Source organism: Hemiscyllium ocellatum, chromosome 12, assembly GCF_020745735.1.
Source record: "Hemiscyllium ocellatum isolate sHemOce1 chromosome 12, sHemOce1.pat.X.cur, whole genome shotgun sequence".
Taxonomy (NCBI): Eukaryota; Metazoa; Chordata; class Chondrichthyes; order Orectolobiformes; family Hemiscylliidae; genus Hemiscyllium; species Hemiscyllium ocellatum.
In genome coordinates, this window is record NC_083412.1 from 26,887,888 (window position 1) to 26,912,542 (window position 24,655).

The 24,655-nt window shown below is 43.4% G+C and overlaps 1 protein-coding gene across 1 annotated transcript in view; it reads right to left on the reverse strand.

Moving 5' to 3' along the window:
- Positions 1–951: 951 nt before the first annotated feature.
- The window catches only part of LOC132820700 (uncharacterized), a 64,274-nt gene continuing 40,570 nt past the window's right edge, over positions 952–24,655 (reverse strand). The window contains exons 11-13 of the mRNA XM_060832951.1: positions 19,410–19,617; positions 14,396–14,602; positions 952–2,762 (exon numbers count right to left, since the gene is read on the reverse strand). Of these exons, the coding sequence (XP_060688934.1) occupies positions 2,500–2,762; positions 14,396–14,602; positions 19,410–19,617 (678 nt within the window). The 3' untranslated portion in view covers positions 952–2,499. The remainder of the gene's footprint in view (positions 2,763–14,395; positions 14,603–19,409; positions 19,618–24,655) is intronic.

The following is a 24,655-nucleotide window of genomic DNA, read 5'->3' on the forward strand; positions in this document are numbered from 1 at the left end:
ACACACCCTCTCCCACACACACAAATATGTTTTGCCACAAATTAACAACTTGTATTTGTACAGCACCTTGAAAATTGCAAACCATTCCCAAGTGCTACACGCAATCTAAGGAATAGATTTGAAGCCAAAGAAACATGAAGAGGGTAGCCAAATGATTTGTCAAAGGGTGACTGCCCAAGGAGTGTTTTAAAGGAGTTGAGAGAGGAGAAGGAGATTGAGGACAATGTACACTTAATCATTTGGGAGTGCATGGGTGATTTAAGTGCATAGCATGGCCATAACTGCATATAAAAGGGCCAACTTGTGTGTGGCTTGGAATGGGAACATTAGTGTCATTTTGTGGCCGTGCAGTTTAACAGGAAATATTGGTTGGGGAGGAAATTCAGTGCATGCAACCTCAGCTAACGATATGAAATTCATGCTCGGGTGAAGGGACAGAATGAAGAACTCTAAATGAATGGCGTAGTTCAAGTCTCCTGTGCTACCAATATACAGCTAATGGGGGAAAAAAAGTCAAGTCAGCAAAAAAGACAGCGCCTCTGCTCAGTTCAACAACTTCTCTGAATGCTCAGTGCTTCCCTGCCATTTCCATTTCTTTCACTTCTGCAAATTCAAGAAGTGCTAGCAGATCACCTTAAGCAGAACATGGTATTGAGTACAAACTCAGCAACTCAACAAATCAAGGTCAGTGTGAGAAAAATGGCTGATCAAGTTAGAATGATCAGGCAGTACATTAGATTGTAGTCAGAGATTGCTGAAGATAACTCAGTTTCTAATGGAATCCATTAGATTCAAAATTTAACAATGATAGGGTGAAATGTTTAATTGTAGATGTAAATATAACTCCCAACTTAGTTACAGAAAAGTTTATTACCATTCTACAAGAATACAATTTGTGTTTTTAAGTTAATCAATCAGATATAAAGAACGTAAGCAACCATGATATATCTGTTCAACAAAATGATACCCGTTAAATAATGTTTCCATATTTGTTACTATTTAAGCATCAGAAAACAAACAGCAGTGACTCAGAACCTTATAGTTCTTTCCTAGACATTAATACATTTAGTTGCTCATAATGACAGATTTCACAGGTGTGTACTGGAACACTTTCTCAATTTTGACACCCACTGGCAGCAACAAATATTCACAAATTAGGTGCTAAATGAATAGGGTGCCAAAATTGCCCTCTCAATGCTGAAACATGAAAGGCAACAGACTTAATGTCAAAAACATGGTTTTCCTTTGAACAAATGGTAAATGCTCCACTTCCCTCCCCTTATTGCCTCTGAGTGAGACTGGTGATTTAGCATTAACTAGGGCTGAGTGTGGAAGGCATTGTGTGCTTACAAACAACTAGGTTCAGATTGTCTCAAACTCAACCTACATACAAGTTTTACAACTGATAAAAATAGATGTTCTCGGAGTCAGACCCAAACACAAATTCCAGAGCTATTAACCTCCTGCTTCACCTGTCCCTTCCCACATAATCTAGCAATTGGGCAGCACGGTGGCTCAGTGGTTACCACTGCTGCTTCACAGTGCCAGGGACCAAGGTTCAATTCCAGCCTTGGGTGACTGTCTATGTGGTGTTTGCACATTCTCCCAGTGTTTGCGTGGGTTTGCTCCAGTCTCCTTCCACAATCCAAAGGTGTGCAGGTTAGGTGAATTGGCCATGCTAAGTTTCCCATAGTGTTCAGGGGTGTGTGGGTTAGGTTTATCAGTCAGGGGTAAATGTACAGCAACAGGTGGAGGGGAATGGTCTGGGTGAATTACTCTTCAGAGGATCGGTGTAGACTTGTTGGGCCAAATGGCCTGTTTCCACACTGTAGGGATTCTAAGCTTACTCATTACTTTGCATTTGCAGACTTCACAATCTGTCGTAAACAAATTCAAACCCCAAATTCATAGGGCTCCAGCACAACCTAAATTGCTAATCAACATAAAATATTCAATCTTGGAAGATGAAAATAATTTAAAGGCCAGTGTCCTTTCATTTGACTCCAGTAGTGGGGAAGATGGTTGAAAAGGGGCAGCTTTGTTGAAGGACATATTCAAAACAGAAAATATGTTCAATAAAAAGCAAAATAAGTAAAATCAAAGATCAAGCAACCTCATGCATGTATCACATTGGCATCACAGAATTATCCCAAAAATACAGGATACATCTCTCTATAAATAATATCCATAAGGAAATTTCAGCAGCTAAGACTCATCAGTTTGCAAAGTCATTTCAAAACTTGCACGAGTTTTTTGCTACCCGTTATAATAAAATTTTCTGCAATTCATACATTTCAGTATTGCACAAACGCAAACTTGAGCACGCTCAAAAATAGAACTATGGCATTAAAGTGTATCCGGACTTATACTCAGGATCTCTCATGGCGAATAACAGAGTGTGCCATTAAGAGATCATAAACAAGTCCATATGCTCTTGAAAATTATATGGAGCACAACTGCTTTTTCATTTTCAACATTTCAGCTCTTCTGAAACAGTGCTCAGAGGATGTTTGTGTCTCCATTGAAGTTCTCTTGGGAATTGTTGTTCTGAGGAGTGCTGGTTTTGTTGCCATGATTCCCTGACTGTTTCTTGCAGTACATTGCAAAATACTGAGGGTGCTGTTTCTTGTAATAGCCAGGCAGGGACTTCCTGAGGTCATGTCTTATGCTGCGAATGGAACTATTTATAGCAGCCACACAGGCTTTCCAGTCACGCCCGTTCTCTCCCAAATCAAATACTGGATAGACTTCTTCAAGAAATTCTGTTGACAGAATGGAAAGAATTGATAATCATTAATAACATCGCTAATGTCTTCATATATTATTACAAACCATATTCAAACATGGTTCAATTTTCTTCACACTTTGACAGTTAGGAGGTTTAGAGAAAATTCCAATTTTTGTTTCAATTGTATTTTAGTGTTGAAATGAATATTGTTCCCATAAGAAAACTGTTTAACACATCAGGGGTATTAACACCAAAAACAGAGATTGAATCTAAAACGTGTTATTCCATCTCTCTTCGCCAACTCTGGTGCAGTAACTTTCATGACATTCTGATTCTGTTGTACTTTATTCTGAAATTCTGACTTCTATAAAAGGTTTATTTCCTTCAGCCTCTCTGCTCCTCGTTTTCCATTTAGGAGGAGTAATGTCTGAACTGAGTCTCAGTAATAGTGATCTTAAAACTGCTCTTCATTGTGATAAAAACCCAACTGGTTCACTAACATCCTTTAAGGGCAGGAAATCTGCCCTCCTTACCCAGTCTGGCTTGTGTGTGACTCCTGATGCAGCAATGTGGTCAACACTTATCTGTCCTCTGAAACGGCCTGGCAACTCACTCGTTCAACAGTGATGGGGGATGAGCAACAAATCTAAGCAATGCCCACATCCCATAAAGTTAACAATTTTTCAACAGCACTTCTTTGAAATTGCCATTGATTTCTCTCCGCAGATACTGCCAGACCTGTTGAGCGTTTCTCAGCAATTTCTGTTTTCATTTCTGAAATAATTTGCCAAATCGGCTGCAAACTAAAATATGGGACTCTCGTTCTTATAGGAGAAAGTGAGGTCTGCAGATGCTGGAGATCAGAGTTTAAAATGTGTTGCTGGAAAAGCGCAGCAAATCAGGCAGCATCCAAGGAACAGGAAATTCGACGTTTCGGGCATAAGCCCTTCATCAGCCTGATAAAGGGCTTATGCCCGAAACGTCGAATTTCCTGTTCCTTGGATGCTGCCTGACCTGCTGCGCTTTTCCAGCAACACATTTTAAGCTCTCGTTCTTATAGGCAGGATTAAAGATTGGAAAAGCGAAGTGGTGATTGTTAACCAATAAAAATTTAGTTAGAATAGGGGGTTCCATTTTAGCAGCCTCTCCTCCCTTCCAATCCTGGCCAAAGCTTCAATTTTAACATTATCTGCCCCATTCAACCAGAGTCCTTCATAAAATAAGCAGATTACTTTCTGCTGCCATGAGCGGGATCCTTTTAACCTGAGGCCTGATCATTGCCAGGATTGTGGTCTGGCTGGAAAGCTGAGAACAGCCACCAGGCGAGGGAGAGGGCAAAGCCCAGGAAGGTTAAGGTTTGCTCATTTTTGATGTTAATTTTGTGTGGAACAGGAGGAAGAGTAGGATTGCTCTTTCAGGCCTTGCAAATAAAAAAAAACTTTGGGCCTCCCCAGTTTGACATTCACTCCAACCTCACCCTGCCACCACACTGGGCTCTCTTCTGAGAGCGTGCGTCTTGTGGCCAGGTTTAATGTCCTCCACTGAAGCCTTCTATGCCTAATCCTAACCATTGGATAGTTGCCTCCTGTTGACTTCCCCCTTCACTTTGTCCTGCTCCCACTAGGCATTCGAACTGAACTGCCTGAGTCAGAGTTGGTGTCCTATTTCAGGCTGAGGTCACCGCCATGAAGTAAGTTGAGAGAGTGACTAAAATATTGCCGTCCTGCTCTAAAATCCTCGGACTTTAGGAAGCAGTCAAACTGAAATGCAACAAATCCAAATGACAAACAACTGCGAACAAAGGCAAGGATAATATCCATAAAAATTAATGTACTGAGAGAAGAAGAAAAGCCCGATCGAATGATATGCCATCTTTTTCACTTCCCTTTTTTGCTTTCAAAACGCTTCATGAATTTACCAGAGTACAGGGAAAATACGGCCTTTGACATCCTGCTTTGAAGTTAAGGTCACCTCTGCAGGTCCCGGAAGGTAAGAGCAAATGAAAGTATTTATTACAGGTAGGAATTACTGCACTTTAAACGCAGTCTAATGTAAATATTGTCATGCTGCCAGACAAAATGACCAGTACCTAAGCCGAACTCAATTAACCTGTCAGTTGTCAACCTAATGTTTCGGGATCTAAAAAGATAAAAATACCATTGGAGTCATCTAAGCATTACCATTAATTGAAAGAAAGTCACAAAAGTATATAAATCTTTGGTCATATATTGAAAATTATACAAAATTTCCCAAGACTGATTGAAATAAATCAAAATTTCACATTTAGACTTTCACTTACAGTCAACTGATGTCAAAATTTTTAAAAACAAGTACTTTCACATGAACTAAATGTCTTAATAACATGTTTCACTGTGCACCACATTTCCAGCCAACATATAATACTCCGAGATCCAGTCACAATACACTTCACCCTGCTGTGCAAAGTTGAATATTCTAATATCCTTCAACAGCATGGCCCATTTTGGTAATGACTCCTTTCTTAAATCTACAAAATTCTTGTCTGTTTCATTTTCGTAACTTTGAACAGAGAACCGGTCCTTGCACAGCCAGTTTGGTTGCTGACATGAACATATTATCTCTTATGTTTTTCACAGCAGCTCCACCAGCTCCCCCCCACCCCCACCTCTCTCTCTCCGCTCTGCTTCCCCCCCCCTCCGTCCCACTTCCATGTCTCATGTTGTTACACAGATTTCAATTTGGGATTTTTTTTTCCCATAGTAACCAGATCACATGAGCCTGTATCAGGGAGACGTTTAGTATCACCACCACCCACACCACCGTTTGGAACATCCTGTTTCATCTTGTATCAAGTCCTGCAATCATAACGCAATGAAATGACCCAATTTAAGGCACAATGAATCACCTTTGAAGGGTGTTTAGTTGGGGAAAGGTCCAATCCCAGTTGGACTTTGGCACAATGGCTTAGTAGTTAGCACTACTGCCTCACAGCACCAGGGACAGGTCTGTGTGGAGCTTGCACATTCTCCCTGCGTCTGCGTGGGTTTTTTCCAGATGTTGTATCCTCCCACAGTCCAATGGTGTGCAGGTTAAGAGGATTAGCCATGTTAAATTGCCCATAATGTTCAGGGATGTGCAGTCAAGGTAGATTAGCCATGGGAAATGCAGGGATAGGCTAGGGGCAGTGAGTCTGGGTGGGATACTCTGAGGGTTGGTGAGGACTCAATGGTCTGAATGACCTGCTTCCATACTGCAGGGATTCTATAAAATATGTTGAATCTAACCTGAGAATCGGAAGATAATTTGATCCATTTCTCAAGAATAAAAAGGCTCCGATGAGAATATGTTATCTTTATATGCCTGAGGATAAGGAGGAAAGCTAACCGACCAGGCCTCTATCGTAGGAACTGATACAATCACACTCACTGACTGTTTCTCCAAGAAGTGAATCAAAAGGCTGTCGTAGCCTGTCAAAGAATGCATCTGGACTGCGACTTAATAAAGCAAAATTATGAGTAAAAACAGGCTTTGCGCTGTAAAGTAGTTGTCCAAATGTCATAAAACTAACCTCCCTTTGGCATTGTATGCCCTTGAAATATAACATTTTCTGAATGCCAAGTCTCAATACACCATTCAAGGCGCAAAACCTTCACTTAACAGTCTGTTCCCATTCAGCAGCCAAATGATCTGTGAAAATTCCTAAAAAGATTTGTTCTAATTTAACCCTTGGCAAGTCCAAAGTAATAGGTGCCTCTCTGTGGAGAGCTCATGTAATATGATATTAAACATTAAATTCTTATGCAGTAATACAAATGTAAAAGTTTAAGTAACTAGAACAAACATTTTCAACACAGATTTAATTAACATTTAAACACCTAACCCTTGTTACCCGGTGACATTTTTCTCTATTTGTACTTCCCAATCCATACTTTAAAAAAAACAAAGTAAAATGAAAATTTATTAAAAACAATCTAGTCTCCTACCCATACTCCCATTCGCCAAGGCTACATTTCAGATGACAGATATCTTGGCCTAATATCTAATGTTTAGCGAAGTAGCCTTTAAAGGTTTAGCAAAAAAAGGTTAATCCACGTGAATTATTTACTAAAATAAAAACACCCACTTTAAACTGGATGGGAGTGTGAAGTTCAAGGTACGTGGAAATATGAAATTCAAAACATAAACAGGCTGGTCATGTGGGGTGGAATGCTATATTCCTCCTCATATTTTGTTATGTTTGCGCGGTCAGAAAAAGGATGTTGTCCATTTATGAGATCACATCCTTTCTCTAATCCATGTTACTGGTCGGAGCAATAGTCACCACCCAGTTAGTTCCCCATAGGACTGTTCTGATTCCATGGTTTTCTGCTCTGGCCTGCTGAAACCATCGCCTATAAAAATCTCAGCCATCTGAGGAAAGCTGTCTGGGCCTTCGAAACCAGCTAGCAGTTCACAGAACTGGCTACCCTTCAGGGATTTTAAACTTTGTAGCATACTTTTCTCTCGCAGCCAGGGCTCCTGCTTGAACTGGTTCAAAAAGGCTTGCCAAAATTCCTCAACAGCACCTCACGATATAACCAGCCTCCCTCGGCAGCAAGCAGGAATACACAGTCTGCAAAGTAGCAGCTCCTGGTTTGTCAACTGCTCTCTCCACAGTACTATCAATAGAAATGTTAACTGCATTACATTTCGCCACTGGTACAGTCATGCTTCTTTGTAACTGCTCTGGAAGGCAAGCTAATGAGGCACAAAATCTGTAGTGATCTGAAGTAAAATAGAAAATGGTAGATGACCGTCAGCGACTGTAACAAAGACAATGGGCATAATCTCATCAGGGTCGGAGTGACATCCGCTAACAGAGAATTGGGTGAGAAGTCCAGTGAGGCCTCTCTAGATGGCGGGAGCAGCTCGCTACATTTGTAATGTCTGTTGCGGAGCAGTGAGGTGGGTCTCTCACTACACAGCGGCAGGTAGTGAATTCAGGTGGATTATTATCTGGTAAATGCCGTGACCCAGCTCATCAACATTCAGCTGCCCAGTTTGACAAACACACATGCTGCTTATACCTCTCACCTGTGGACATTTGCACTTGACATTTTGCAACCTCTCACGATCATCATAGTATTTCTCTGACTTATCCGCAGGATGCATAGGAAGCACATGGTGTATTGCAGGGTGCACCGGCAATTGGCAATAAAAGGCTGCAGCTTTGTGTTGCAATGACAGCCCACCCAGTGCACGGATTGGATCTCAGGGCTGCTCACTTTGCACTAACTCACTTCAAACCTACCTGCATGCCCACAGCATCCTTGCCTTGCTGTGCCAACCTGTGCACTCACACAACCAGGCAGTTCGCTTTGCTGGGCAGCAGCCCTCCATTGAGGAGGGGGTGGGCACAGATCTTGCAGCAGGCAAGCCGTCGGCCATTCCTTCGCTCCACTGAGGCCCCGGATGGCAACCTCGGGCCAGGATCTGGTGACTTGGCCGCTCTGCTGATCCTCTAGGAAGGGGACTCCTCTCCTTTGCGCCAACCCATCCACCCGGCCCTCCGGGTCATTCTCGGAGGACAGTGTCACCAGGTTCCCATTCTCTTGACGTCTTCACACGCAGCAGGGGGCAGCTTCAGATCGCCACTGCTTGTCTGGGTGCCTGTTAAAGTTGGCAGGGGTACCAGGCACGCTGGTCATTCAGCGGACAGCTGCCGAGGGTAGAGTCGTTCTGGGAATGGTAAAATGGGGATGCAATTGAATGTCAGGGATGGGAACAGATGGTTAACAAGGACAGTTTGCCAAGATACCACAAAAAAAAAACTCACTGGGCCTTGCAGTGTAACACGTTCCAAAAAACATAGCCAAAATAACATAAGATTCGGCCCACAGAATAATGCTTTGGATCCAACAGTCTATTGGGATGGTTGGACTAGTGATAATAAAAATGTAGTTTGGACACAATCGACAAGAAAAAAGCAGAAAGAAGAATCACAGCTCAAGGTGAAGAATTAAACCTACTTTTAGAAAGAAGCAACAATTTGGCTTCAATTCCTTTAAATAGAATACACAGCAAGGTAAATACATTAATGCCGTCCATGCTATTCAATGGTCATATCAAATAGGAATTAGATAGGAAGTAAAGATACAAGGAAGGGATCAGGTCAATCAAACATGGTTGGGTCAAAGGCCTGGAACTTGCTCCCTCATGAGATGGTCTACCTGCACCAAATGGATTGCAGCAGTTCAAGAAGAAAGCTCACCACCATTGTTACTAGGGCAACCAAGTCTAGTCAACAAATGCCAGTCAGCCAGCGAAGTCCACGTCCCATGAGTGAACAAAACAAAAAAGGTAAACAGAACAGCATTGTTCAAATTAAATTTCATATGAGAATCCATCAGGAAAATAAAGAGAATAAGTAATGTCTGAAATTGCTAGTGTCAATGTTCAAATAAGGAGTGAATAACACCCAGATGGAAGAAAATTTTATTTTTTGAGAGATGTGGGCATCGCTGGCTAGCCAGCATTCATTGTCTGCAATGCCCTTTGGGAGGGAATTTCAGGATTTTGACCAAACAACAGTGAAGGAACAGCGATACGATCAGAGTCAGGATAGTGAGTGGCTTGGAGGGGAACTTGCTGGGGGATGTGTTTCCATAAATCTGCTGCCCTGTCCTTCTAAGTAGAAGGTGGTCATGGATTTGGATGGTGCTGTCTAAGGGTCTTTGGTGAATTTTTGCAGTACACGCTGCTGCTACCGAGAGTCAGTGAGGGGGTGGAGAGAGTGAATGCTCATGCATGTGGTACTAGTTAAGCTGGCTGCTTTGTTCTGAATGTTGTCAAGCTTCGAGTGTTGTTGGAGCTGCTCTCATCCAGGCAAGAGGGAAGTATTCCATCACACTCCTGACTTGTACCTTTTAGATGATGGACAAGGCTTTGGAGAGTCAGGAGGCAAATTTCCTGCAGCAGTATTCCAAGCCTCTGACCTGCTCTTGCAGCCACTGTGTTTATGGGGTAAGTCCAGTTGAGTTTCTGGTCAATGGTAATCTCCAGGATGTTGACAGTGGTAGTTTTAGTGATGGTAACACCATTAAATGTCAAAGGATGGCGGTTAGATTGTCTCCACTTGGTGATGGCCAGAGCCTGGCATTTGTGGGGTGTGAATGTCATTTGCCACTTGTCAGCTCAAGCCTGGATATTGTCCAGATCGTGTTGCATTTGAACATGGTCGGCTTCAGTATCTGCAGAGTCGTGAATGGTACTGAACATTGTGCAATCAGTCATCGGCAAACATCCCCATTTCTAACCCTATGATGGAAGGAAGGTCATTGAAGGAGCACCGAAGATGGGTTGGGCCCAGGATCCTGAGGATCTCCTGCAGTGATGTCTTGGAGCTGAGATGACTGATCTCCAACAGCCACGACCATCCTGCTACGTGCCAGAAATAACTCCAACCAGTGGACAGTAGCCCCCTGATACCCATTGATTCCAGTTTTGCTGGAGTACCTTAATGCCACACCTAGTCAAACGTTGCCTTGATGTCAAGGGCTTCACTTTCACATCATCTCTGAAATTTAGCTCTTTTGTCCATGTTTAAACCAAAAAGTTAATGTTACAGAAACGAAAGGAATGTCAACAAAATATTAAAAATCATGAATTCAGAGAACATAATGCAATTGTATTTGAAGTTGGCTCATTGGCAAAACTACGATCTCACAGATTGATCAGCTGGTCACGTGTGACATCACTCACAGGTCGTCTGGGTCTGTGCAGCTGTTAGTTGCACTGAGTGAGAACAATGCTCAGAGGAAGCTGTGGGCTAGCAGTCCAAGGAGGGAGGAATTCCTGAGCTTAATTAGAAGCTAGTTATTATCACTGTTCAGAGAGTTCGCCAGTTTGACAGCTGTTTGCTTCATTACCTTGTTAGCTCAAACACTTGTCCAGATTATTTAGATAACAACGTGGCCAGAAATAACTCAAATCACAGCAAAAGTATGGAGTCTCGTGTCCAACAGATGCTTTAGAAACCTTTATAAATATAGTATCCAACAGATTTCATGCAAGAAGGAGGCCATTTAGATGGTGACTGTCTTTATACACGGTCCTACAGCCCAACTTTCAATTAGATCAGTTATTCAGTACTGTTGTACTATCCATCTTGGCCTCAACAGATTCCTGGATATTTTCCTGACCATTTATTAAGACGAGAAAACTTCACACATTTTGTACCTTTTCAGAATGTTCTCAATACCATATCTTATCTAAAAGCATCCGTCTAAAAGGTTCAGAACAAAAAAGGTTGAAATCCATTTTAAATGTACTTTGGCAATGTGCAGCAATCATTTACAGATTTACTTCACAGGAGCTAGCCCTTCAACAAACATCGCCAAATTCCTGCAGACCCTGCTGTTTCAGTTCTCTCTCGAAATGGCATTTATAAAAAAAAAGGTTCCAGTGCTTGTCGCCTGGAGAGAGCTCTCTGCTCTCTTCCCAATGAAATTCAAGCTGCAGGGCATTGAGGTTTGCTCGTTGGAAAAATATGCAGGAAAACATCTTTCCATATTGATAATCCCAACCCCAGATAGCATGTGCCTCCACAAAATCTAAAGGAAAGGACCATATAATAAAAAGGAGGGATTAACCTTGTGGAACTAAAGGTATTCCACAAACTATCCCGCTGAGAGAGTACAGTAGGGAGGGGGTGACTTTTACATTCACTACCTGGGTGGTAACTAGGTGCCACAAATCAGCCAGCTCTTCCTGAACCTGCTCAACTTTCATTCTTGTTCACTTTGGAAGGGAGAACAAAAAAAAAGACTATTACTTAAATGGAGGAAAACTGCAGAAAGCTGCAACACAAAGTGGGTACTTGTGCAAAAAACACAGAAAGCCAGCACACTGGGGCAGCAGGTAAATTGGGAAGGCTAATGGAATGTTGGCCCTTATTTCAATGGAGTGTAAGAATAGGGAAGCCTTACTGCAGCTGGACAAGGCCCTGGTAAGACCACACCTGGAGTACAGTGAGTAGCTTTGGTTCCCTTATTTAAGGAATGATAGCATTTCATTGGAGGCAGTTCAGAGAAGGTTCACTTGTACCCCAGCATGGAAGGACTGTCTTATGAGACAAGGCTAAACAGGTTGGGAGTTTAGGAGAATGAGAGGTGATCTCATTGAAACATACAGGATTCTTAAAGGGTTTGACAGGGTGAATGCTGAGAGGGTGTTTCTCCTCATGGGACAGTCTCAGACCAGAGGGCGTAGTCTGAGAATAAAAGAGCACCAATTTCAGACTGAGAAGAGGAATTTCGTCTCTCAGAGAGCCGTTGGAATTCCTTGCCACAGAGAGGTGTGGGGGCAGAGCCCTTATGTATATTTAAGGTTGAGATAGAGAGATTCCTGATCAGTTGGGGGAATCAAGGGCTGCAGGGAAAGGGCAGGAAAGTAGACATCAGGAATCTTGGATATGCCATGCTCCTATTGAATGGCAGAGCAGGCTTGACGGGTTGAACAATTCACTCCTGGCCGTTTTTCGTATGGTCTTATTATATCAATGCTCTACATACTTTTTTACATATTGTAATAATTGTAAGATTCATTCCATAAGTGCTTTCATACAGGTTAAAAACATGACGACTTTCATATAATCTATATCTACTGCCTTTTATTTACATGTCGGCTGGAGCTCAGGAGCTGCACACCCACCAGCAAGTTCAACATCCTACTCCAGAGACACCAGCCCAAGCCACTGTTATACTGAGGATCTGCTGCACCTTCTGGATCCGACATTAAACTGAGTCTACATCTGTTCCATGTGGTCGGTGTAAAATATCCCGTTGTGCTGGCTCATATCAGAGAAGCTAGCCCCCTGGTGTACAGGTCAACAGTTGTCCCTCAACTCATAGAGCAGCACGGGGCGGGACCCGGGTTCAATTCTAGCCTCGGGCAATGTGGAGTTTGCACATTCTTCCTGTATCTGTGTGGGTTTTCTCTGGGTGCTCTGGTTTCCTCCCACAGTCCAAAGATGTGCAGATTAGGTGAATTGGCCATGCAAAATTGCCCATGGTGTTCAGGGATGTGCAGATTAGGTGTGTTAGTCAGGGGTAACTGTAGAGGAATGGGTTTGGGTGGGATACTCTTTGGAGGGTCGGTGTGGACTTGTTGGCCGAAGGGCCTGTTTCCACACTGTAGGGATTCTATAGTTCTATAAAATCCCTGCAGTTTGGAATCAGGCCACTCAGCCCAGCAACTCGTTAAGGCACCCCACTTAGACACATCCCATCCCTGTAACGCTGCAATCTATACATCCCTACATACTATGGGCAATTTAGTATGGCCAATCCACCTGTGGGAGGAAACAAGAGCACCTGGAGGAAACCCATACAGACACGGGACAATGTGCAAACTCCACACAGATAGTCGTCCGAGGGTGGAATTGAATCCAGGTCCTTGGCGCTGTGAGGTAGCGGTGCTAACCACTGAGCACCATGCCATCACTGTTAAATGCAAACTATTCCACTTCTATTTGCTCCTGTGTTTCCTACATTACAACAGCAAATGCACTTTAAATGTGGATCATTTTGTGATGCCAAGGGTCTGAATGCTATATAAATGCCAGTTTTCCTTTCTATATTAAATAGCCATACATATGCTCAGATTTTGTTTAATGATTATTTTTACTTATTGCTTAATGGATTTTTAATGATGACCATACTACCATGGAAGAAAGTAGAGGCAAATATTCTATTTTAATTTTTTAAAAATCATTTTTCAAGATATTATTGAAATTGTTGGATGACAGTGCTTTTAAGGAGAGTTTGAGGGAGAGGCAGAGTTTAATTCAACTGATGGGCAGAGCTAATACTCCTCAAACTCTTAAGATTAGCCTGTTTTTCTTAAATCTTCCCAGAGGTCACAAATTCACAGCATAAAACTATCCTGAAATTTACAACATAAAATAGCACAGGTCCTTCGGCCCTAGATGTTGTGCCAGCCTTTTATCCTAATCTGGGAACAGACTAACTTGTATATCCTTCGTTGCATTATCTTCCATGTACCTATCCAAGAGTCGCTTAAATGTCACTAACATGTCTGATTCTACAACCACTGGCAGTGCATTCCACACAACCACCGCTCTGTGTAAAGAACCAATCTCTGATATCTCCCCTAAACAGGCAAGGAGTCCTCGGGGATTAAGAATCCAACCTTTGTACCATAGTCACTGTGAGGCAAAGAGCTCTCTCAAAGAAGTGTCATATTGAGGATATGCAGGAATGTAGAGTTGAGGTTAATATCCACTCATGACCTTATTGGAAATTGTGGAGCAGGTTTGTTGGACTGAATGGCTAATTTGTTTGTATAAGCATTATACTGTGGCGCCTACGTGCAGGTATTATCTAAACAGAGTTTGGGCTTCAATTGGGGGTGGCATTAACGGGAAGCAGAGAAAGAAATTACTCATATGCTTCATGAAAGCACAGATGCTACTTCTCAGTGTCAGCCCTTTGGACAATAAACAGGAGGTTACCTGCCCATAACAGAACCTGCTCAATCCTAAAGTCCACCACCTTGACATTGATGTGAATCAAACATTGGGATTCCATTGGCTGAATTTCAGAAAGTTAACAACTTCGATCATTCATTTTTACACTGGATCAAAGGATGTTACATGTAAATTGAATCACAGCAATTGTCTTTAAATACCTCGGACAGCGCTGATTTTGTTGCAGTCTAAAGGAGCTATTCCCCGGTCTAAGTTTCCATACACATTGCTTCTCACAAGCACCTCCTCCGGAAACAAATGTCGAACTAGGTAGCGGGCTGCCAGTTCTGGTCTGGTTTTCTGCTTTGCGACGTAGACAGCGGAGTATGGGAGCTGAACTTGCCGCGTTGGGTTACCGAGGCTCTCTGCTGGGGAATAGAGACAAAGAAAAGCCAAATGGAGAGCCATTTCTGAAAACAAAATGCAGTAATTCATTGAAGGCCTCATTATCAATTGGATCTCTATGCCTTGTTGAAACATTATGTACTCAAATAATTCCTGAACAAAGACAAATTGGTGCAAAAGCACCCAAGAAATCAAGGATGGGGAAGTGGAAACATGTTTCCCTGTTAGTGTGTGCTAATAGTGTCTATAAATTTCCAAAATTCTGCCTGTTTGCAATTGGAATGTGCTGTGCAATCGAGAACAGAAGTAAATGGATCAGGTAGATCATGACTACAATCAGGATGCAATGCTGATCTGATGCCAGAATTTCCATTCTGGATCTCCATGATCTAGCTAATGCTGCTGTTTCATCTCACTCAGCTGAACAGATCGCCCAACCTAACGCCATCCATCCTCCACAGGCAGCATCAAAAGGGGGCACCCACTAGTTTCAGGTTGGTGGCTGGCTTGTTTCTTCTGGCTGTTGCCGCGATTCCTCCCCTTTCTGCCTGGGCTGTTTGTGAAGAATGAGTTCCAATGAAGAGTCCTCAACCCCAATTTCCCACTCATCAAGAGTCCCAAACCTTATCTTCTGACTGTCATAGTCCAACCTGTCCATGCTGACCAGATATCCTAAATTAATCTAGTCTCATTTGCCAGCACTTGGCCCATATCCCTCCAAACCCTTCCTACTCATGTACCTGTCCAGGTGCCTTTTAAATGTTGTAATTGTATTACCCCCAACCACTTCCTCTCGCAACTTATACCATACACCCTCTGTGTGAAAAAGTTACTCCTTAGGTCCCTTTTAAATCTTTCCCCTCTCACCCTAAGCCGATGTCCTCTCGTCCTGGGCTCTCTCAACCTTGTCTATTTATCCAATCCACGCCACTCATGATTTTATAAACCTGTATAAGGTCATCCCTCTGCCTCCGACGCTCCAGGGAAAACAGCCTCAGCCTATTCAGCCTCTCCCTATAGCTCTAATCCATCAGTGCAGTGCTACTCCAGAGGGTGCAGTCTGGCTGGTGGAAAGTTGCTGTGGGCCTTGGAGGACAATCTCAAGCAGCTCTGAGCCAAGAAGGCTTCAGCAGCACCATGGATGTGGGGGCAGTCAATACCACCTTCCCAAGAGTGTACAGCAGATTCACACTCCACACAGCCACCACCACTCTCCTGGACTGATACCTCAAAAGGAGAAAGTGAGGACTGCAAATGCTGGTAGAGGGAGTGAAGTGCTGAAAAAGCACAGCCAGGTCAGACAGCATCCGAGGAGCAGGAGAATCAACGTATCAGGCATAGCCTTTCATCAGGAATGAGGCGGTATGCCCGAAATGTCGATTCTCCTGCTCCTCGGATGCTGCCTGAGCTGCTGTGCTTTTCCAGCACTGCATTCTCAACATCGACACCTCAGAAACTCTAACAATCTGCTAGAGCAGCTTGCTGTGAAATGCTGCAAACCCCAGGCTACAATGGCAGCGGTCTGAGTTTGCATAGCAACAAACTGACCTCAGCCAGAGGTTCCACGGCAGCATACAGACATTGGATGAAATCAGTTTCGCTCAGATGGAAGTGGAGACATCGGCTGTCAGCCATTGTATTGGTATCCAGTCTGCATGTGTGTCGATGAAGCTGGCCACCACTTCAGTGCTGGAAAGGACGGCTCCCAAAACTCAGGGCCAAGGCCTGTATCGAGTTGGTGCTGGATTCCAACAGGGCCTTTGACTGTAGGCCTGCCAAAGTGCCAAGCATATTGCTGTGCTCACCCATCAGCATTCTGTAGGCTGCCAGCAAAGTTTTTATAGAATACGTGCATCACCTCGCTCTCCTTGAGCAGAAACCTGCTCAGTCCTGGCCCTAGGGTCACTTGTGTCTAGTGTCTTATGAGGTGGACCTCCCATGATTTCCAACTGCTCACAAACTCACAGAACGGCCAGTGGAACCGTACTGAAGTCCAATGGGCTTGGCTCCTGACACTGACTTCTACAGCTACCCACTGCTTTCTGAGCTGCCTGACTTCTCTGGATACCATTACCCTTTGCCACATCTTTTACTGGAGCCTCCAATGAAAACCGTGGGGACCACTCACTCTCCTTGTTGTTTGCATCCTGCACAGCTCCAGCTGGAGTGGACCTCCTCTTTAAGAACTGCAGGCTTGCTGTAGCGGCTGTTAGCAACTCCCCCTGCTAGTACATCCAGTCAGTCAATAGGTACAGTTAAAAAGGAAAAAACGTCTCACGTTTATACAGTGCGGTTCATGGCCAGAGAACTTTTCAAAGTGCTTTGCAGGCAGTGCCATGAAATGTTTCATGTCAATCACGGTTTAAAATCTCATCTGAAAGTCAACATCTCCAACAGTGCCGCATTGCCCACAACATGGAACTGCAAGTGCCCACCTTGAGTTTTGTATTGGGGCTCTGTACTGGCACTCGGAGGCAAGCAAGCTATCAAATGAACCAGTGACACCACTGCAGGCTCCGGTGACAGTCACGCTCATAACTCCCAGTTTTCAAGGCCGGTGGTTTAATCGCTAGGCTCTTCCAAGAACTAAGGAGCAGGAGATCAAGACAGGAAGGGAGCAAATCCAACATTGAGGCACGTGTCTGCAGATAGGACACAGCATTCCAACCTCACGGCCACCAAAGCCAATCAAACTAGTCTCACAGCCTCCCACTGTGTGCAAGTAGACATAGAGTCAAACATTAGGCCAAAGCTTTTGATGAAGGGCTTATGCCCGAAACGTCGATCCTCCTGCTCCTCGCATGCTGCCGTGCTTTCCCAGCAATGACACTCTCAACTCTGATCTCCAGCATTAGCAGTCCTCACTTCCTCCTATTAGACCAAAGCAGTCATGTGTGCTTGGTCCGGCATGGCAGCCATGGGTGTGCTTGCTCTGCCCTGCCTCTCTCTTGGCCCAGCTCCCAAGAACACTAGCCCTCACAGTCACTTCCAGGAAGGGGTGAAATGTTCGGCAGCACCCTGACTTGTGCAGACAATCAGGCAATTCTCCTGTCCGATGTCGCCGACAGAATTCCTGCAATTCCTTCGGAAGGACTCCCAGCAAAACGGGTCATAAGATATTCATGACATCAGAGGGTTTGCTGGCACTGGTTTAGTTAGGAAGAAGTGCTTCACAAACAACACGAGGTAACAATGCCTCCCTCTGCTGGGACAGGTATCTGCAGGACTGACAGAACCTTGGAAGATCGCTTAAAGGCCCCAGGAATTAATTCAGCAATCACACAACAAGTCAGAACTAATGACAACTGACACAAACACTCAAAAAAACCCAAGTGGCAATTGAAGAAAAACAAAGATTTCTTCGAAATTGGCTAACATGTTCCTCTTAGGTAAACTGCATCTTTTAACTGACTTACAGCTGATTCTGGATCACGGTTGTCCTGGACAGGGATTTGGTGTCCAAGAAATCTTAGTCTCAGTAAATCCTGTGGAGGACTTTCACAGATCCTTTACACACAGCGACAGAATTCTTGCCTGGATCAGGCAGGAATCTCCAACATTTGCCTTAGAACCCACTGAAAATGTGAAGAGCACTCAAAATGATTGAGATGTTCATTTTACCTGTACGTTAGAGCTGTGTGAATGGATGAAAATCAGTGCTACTATCTTCCCTGACACTGAAGTCACATATTTCCATAACAACCAGGGAGACAAACTGTTTGGTGATAAGAGGAAGGGAGCAAAATTCTTAAACTTGCATCCTTGAGAATTACATTTTGGCTAAAACATAGAGGGACCAACACAGAAGGGGCAGTTCTGGACCTAATATTCAGAAGTGTGCCCAGGAAGTTGGAAGACAGGCAGGGGAGCACTTTGGGGCCAGTAGCAAAGGGGCAGGGAATTACAGTCAAAGGTAAAAAGCCAATGGAGAGTTGAACAAAGTCTTTTCACCCAGTGGATGTTGGGAGCCTCAACGTCAATGCCTTAAAGGATGGCTGGCTCAAAAACTCTTGTAACCTTTGAGTAGATATTGCAGGATTATGGGTCAAGAGCTGGAAAAGAGATTGGCACTGCCCGCTCTTTGTTGGCTGGCACACACACGACGCGGCTCAATGGCCCGCGTGTGATGTCAACATCTATGAGCCTACAAACCCTAAAAGTTGCCAGTTATAGATGGATGACTCGAGCCGTAGGAATAGAGTTGGAGAGAGGGTGACAAAAGAAGTCAGACTGATTGGTGGACAATACTGAATCAGAAAAATCAAACAAACAATGGGTGCAAAGTTTTTAAGATGGGAGCCACAGCATCAGAAGCTAATGCTCACTTTTAAAAGGCATATGGTTAGAAAATTATCATGAGCAAATCAATATTCAGCAACTCCTTGATGGTCACTTGAAAACCTTTTTGTTTTGTCAGGATGTTCAGACAAAATTGCTAGGGCTAATAGAGTTAACCACTTTTAAGAAGTTGTAAGTTATAGTTACAAATCGGACTGATGTCGGTTCTAATTCTTTGTACTGCTAGTGCAACATCCCTTCCAAGTCAAGACCTTAAAACATCAGTGTTCAAAATAATTTTTTTTTAAGCAAAAAAAGTCAGAACTAATGGAAAAGAATTAGGGTGAAATGTGATTCTTTGTAATCATTGCATTTTAAGTTAGATCTTGATGGGAGTCTGCTTTTAATTGACTAAGTATAAAAGATAATTTTAGTAAAGTACAAATCCTTATGAATTTGAATATTTTTCACCATCGCAAACTTTTGAACATCTTTAAATAGCTTGTGAAGCAGCTACTGAAAATAAAAGTTAAAATAAGCAATTCTCTTCACCTTTTGGTTCAAAAGCTTTCTGTTCACCGTTCTCAAGCGCTGTCGGGGTGTCTTGCTGTTGCCATTCCTGTCGTAATGTCTCAGTAGTTGCTTTGGCTTCTTCAGGTTTTTGGAAAGGGGCAGACCCTTCCTCACCATCGGAATCCAGATTGACACATACCATTGTTCCTTCCGGTGCTGAAACTTTTCCATTATCACTGGTGAGGTCCTAATGGCCAAAAGCAATGTCTCATAAGGTTAACGTGAAACTCTCAGCTTCCGAAATTCTGATGCAGTTCAAAATACAAGTCAAATGATCAGCAATATCGAAACCGATTTGAACACAATTGCTTGAAGATCGAATTTCACATCATCCTTTGCCATGCCTAGTACATTGATGTACGATGTAACAAGATTAGCAAGTAATCCATGCTGAAGGGAGATCAAGCTTTAATGCACACTGTAACCACAACATTATTTTAGTGATATGATAACTCCTTGAAGTAACAGTACAGGTACAGTGTCTCAAGTCTGGCAATCTAAAGACCAGTGTGGTCTGAAAATTGAATGCCTTTTTTAAGCTGTCATGCATGTATTTTAATTATTATTAGATGGTCACGTAACTCAACAGCTTGTGCAGATAGGTGGTTCGCCGTCCAGTTACTGTCTTCGTGTGTTTGTCTATTCCTGTTGCCAGAGCAACCCTTCAACTGACTTGGTCAGATCCTTCAACCCAATCTAAACCGAAATGAAAACCACCCAGCTCCAAAATCAGTCCCGAAGGTGACTGGCTTTAAGAAAAGGACCTTATAATCATTGGGATGTGCCACAAGACGGTGCAGAGTTCCAGTTCTGAGCACCACATTGTAGGAAAGATGTGAAAACAAATCAGCAGAATGGTTCCAAGGATGAGGAACTTCAGTTACACAGATAGAGTGAAGAAGTTTTTTGAAGAAGTAACGATGAGGGCAGAGCAGTGGATGTGATCTATATAGACTTCAGTAAGGCATTTGACAAGGTTCCATATGGTAAACAAATTAGCAAGGTTAGATCTCATGGGATACAGGGAGAACTAGCCATTTGGATACAGAACTGGCTCGACAATAGAGGGTGAAGGGTTGTTTTTCAGACCGGAGTCCTGTGAGCAGCAGTGTCCTTTATAGGAATGATATGGATGTGAACATAGGATATATGGTTAGTAAGTTTGCAGATGACACCAAAATTGGACAGCCAAGAAGGTTATCTCAGAGTACAACGGATCATTGATCAGATGACCAGGGAGTGGCTGATGGAGTTTAATTTAGATAAATGTGAGGTGCTACATTTTGGAAAGACAAATCAAGGCAGGACTTAGACACCTTGGAGCTTAAAAATGTGTTGCTGGAAAAGCGCAGCAGGTCAGGCAGCATAAAAGGAACAGGAGAATTGACATTTCGGGCATAAGCCCTTCTTCAGGAATGGCTTCTGCCCGAAACGTCGATTCTCCTGTTCCTTTGATGCTGCCTGACCAGCTGCGCTTTTCCAGCAACACATTTTTAAGCTCTGATCTCCAGCATCTGCAGTCCTCACTTTCTCCATAGACACCTTGGAGTCCAGGTTTACGGTTCCTTGAAAGCAGAATTGCAGGTAGACAGGATAGTGAGGGCAGTGTTTGATATGCTTCCCTTTACCGGTCAGTGCATTGAGTATAGGAGTAGGGAGGTCATGCTGCAGCTGTGCAGGACACTGGTTTGGAATACAGTGTGCAATTCTGCTCTCCTTGCTATAGGAAGGATGTTGCAAAATTTGAAAAGGTTCAGAAAAGATTTACAAGGATGTTGCCAATGGTTGGAGGGTCTGAGCTATTGGGAGAGGCTGCATAGGCTGGGGCTAAATTCCCTCCAGCATCAGGGGTTGAGGGGTAATCTTATAGACATTTATAAGGTCATGAGGGACATAGATAGGGTGAACAGCCAAGGCCTTTTCCCCACAGTGGAAGAGTCCAAAACTAGAGAACATAGGTTTAAGGTGAGAGGGAAAAGAGACCGAAGGAACAACTTTTTCACACAGAGGGTGGTGTGTGTATGGAATGAGTTGCCAGAGGAAGTGGTGAAGGCTGGTACAATTGCAACATTTAAAAGGCATCTGATGAGTACACGAATAGGAAGGGTTTAGAGGGATATGGGCCAAAGTGGGCAAGTGGGACTAGATTAATTTAGGATATCTGGAGTGCATTGGCCCGAAGGATTTGCTTCCATGCTCTGCAGCTCTAAGACTCTAAGTTGGGATTGTGTAATGTGGAGATCAGAAAGTTAAGTGGAGATTTGATTGAGAAATTAAAAATTATGATGGGTTTGGATAGAGTAGATAGTGGACAACTGATGAACTGATTACTGGTGAAAGTATGGAGAGTGAGAGGGTACAGATTTAAGGTCATTGGAAAAAGCAGCAACGGGGACATGAGTGAGTTGTTATGATACCGAGTGGGTTGCATGAGTGCTTGGGGGAGATAGGTTTACTCAGGGCACTCAAACTCAGATTATTATCTGAAATGGAAGAATGTGCTGGGCTGCAGTATGACAAGAGCTGGGTATATTGTCCATATGGAGGTCCAGCACAGACAGGGCAGACTGCATAGTCTCTTTATGTGCTATAGCAATTCTGTAGCAATGGCTCCAAAAGAAAATAAAAACTTTCAAATATATATGGCACACCTTTTAATTTGGAAGATTATCAACACCAGGAGCAAAAGAAATGTGTAGATTTTTATTACAATGACTTATAGAATCCCTAAAGTGTGGAAACAGGCCATTTGGCCCAACAAGCCCATACCAACCCTCTGAACAGTATTCCATCAAGACCTGATTCCCCCACCCTATTATTCAACATTTACCACTGACATTTCTGAACACTATGGGCAATTTAGCATTGCCAATTCATCTAACCTACACATCTTTGAATTGTGAGAGGAAACCAGACCACCCAGAGGAAACCCATGCAGACATGGGGAGAACGTGCAAACTCCACACAGGCAGTCGCCTGAGGCTAGAATCAAACCCAGGTCCCTGGCGCTGTGAGGCAGCAGTGGTAACCACTGAACCACTGTGCCAACCTATGCCTGTAAAACACCTTTAATAAGACAAAATATCCCAATGTGCTTCACAAACACACAAACAAACACTGACCTACTTGAGATGATAACAGACCAGATGAGAGGTAGGTTTTAAGGAATGGCTTAAAGGAGGAAAGAGAGTGGAGAGACAGAGAGGGAATTCCAGAGCTTTGGGCCTTGGAAGCTGCTGGGAATTCCAAGGCTCACTTTCATGGGGAAGGAGAGTAAAAGGTCCAAAAGATTTACAAGGATGTTGCCAGGATTGGAGGATTTGAGCTATAGGTTGAGTAGGCTGGGGCTGTTTTCCCTGGAGCGTCGGAGGCTGAAAGGGTGACCTTATAGAGGTTTGTAAAATCATGAAGGGCATGGATAGGATAAATAGATAAGGTCTTTTCCCTGGAGTGGGGGAGTTCAGAACTAGAGGGCATAGGTTTAGGGTGAGAGGGAAAAAGACCTAAGGGGCAATCTTTTCACACAGAGAGTGGTGTGTGTGTGGAACGGGCTGCCAGAGAAAATGATGGAGGCTGGTACAATTGCAACATTTAAAAGGCATCTGGATGGGGACATGAATAGGAAAAGTTTGGAGCAATATGGACCGGGTACTGGCAAGTGGGACTAGATTGGGTTGGGATACCTGGTCAGCATTGACGAGTTCAGCCGAAGGGTCTGTTTCTGTACTGTACATCTCTATGACTCTATTTGTGCATTTGCGGTTTGTGAAGGTAATTGGACAATTCAATGAACAGCTGCCTCCATAGAAATGGGTACTTGAAGTCCCTTGCATCTGAACCTAGAAAGTGTAGGCATTCGACCAGGCTAGAGCAGGCTCTATACTCATTGCATTTCTTTTTGACCAGAAAGGTACCCTTTTGGAAAGCTGAGATAACCCTGCAAATATGGTCCCGGGGAAGAGGATCAGGGATGGGAGAGATCAGGCATCCTTTGGGATTGTGGAGAATCTCTGTGGAGAATATTGGACATAAAAAAAGTCCAATAGATCACTTAGAATTGTGCATCCCATCTTCATAGAAGATGCTGATTTAGCAATTCTTAAACCTTACTGATCCCTAACGGCACTAGATATAGATAACCCCTAGCAAATAGCACACCATAGTTTCTGGAGATTTGTGTGCTGATTCAGAAGGAACTTTGTTGATAAAGCTGAACTGTAATTATCAGAGTCCTGTTCTACTAAAATTAATAGAGAGATCAAATTGCTGAAATAGCATTGCTGTAACTGCCAAACTATTAAAGAATAGTGCCAGAGGGCTTAGGACGCTTGATGTAATTTGGAGAATCATCATTTACCCTTTAAATTAAGAAATTAATCGACTTCATTAGTTGCTTTCTGTGAAGTGATTGGCGCATTGCCAGCAGTGCCTAGGGTCACTGTTCTAAACAACAAATCGCAGAAATCCTGTGTTTCCAGTCCTGACCTTAACTTATTTTAAAAAATGTATGTCATTAGGTGTGTATCCTGAAAATGTGCCCATTCACACATTATTAAAATCCAGCTGGTAAATCAGAAATAGCATTGAGTTTATAGATTGCTGAGCAAGTGAAAACTAAAACCCAGGTTTCCATTTTTTAAAAAAAAATCATTTGTGGGACAAAGGCATCGCTGGCTGTGCCAGCATTTATTGCCAGCCCCTAGCTGCCCTTGAGATGGTGATGGTGAGCTGCCTTCTTGAACTGCTGCTGTCCATGTGCTGTAGGTAGACCCTCAATGTCATTAGGAAAAGTTCCAGCATTTTGACCCAGTGACATTGAAGGAATGGAGATATATTTCGAAGTCAAGGATGGTGAACGGCTGAGAGGGAAACTTATAGATGGCAGTGTTCCTATGCTTCTGCTGTCCTTGTCCTACCAGATGGAGGTGATCATGGATTTTGAAGACACTATCTTTGCTTCAGCTTTGCTGAATTTCTGCATCTTGTAGATAGTACGCACAGCTGCCATTGAGCGTTGATGGGGAGGGAGTGGATGCTTGTGGATGTGGTGCCAATCAAGCAGGCTGCTTTGTTCTGGATGGTACCAAGTCTCTCCAGTGTAGTTTGAGCTGGAAGTATTCCATCACTTTCCTGACTTGTGCCTCACAGATGGCATTTGAAAAATGATAAGGGGAGTTACTCACTGCAGTATTCCTAGCCTCTGAATTTCTCTTGTAGCCACTGTA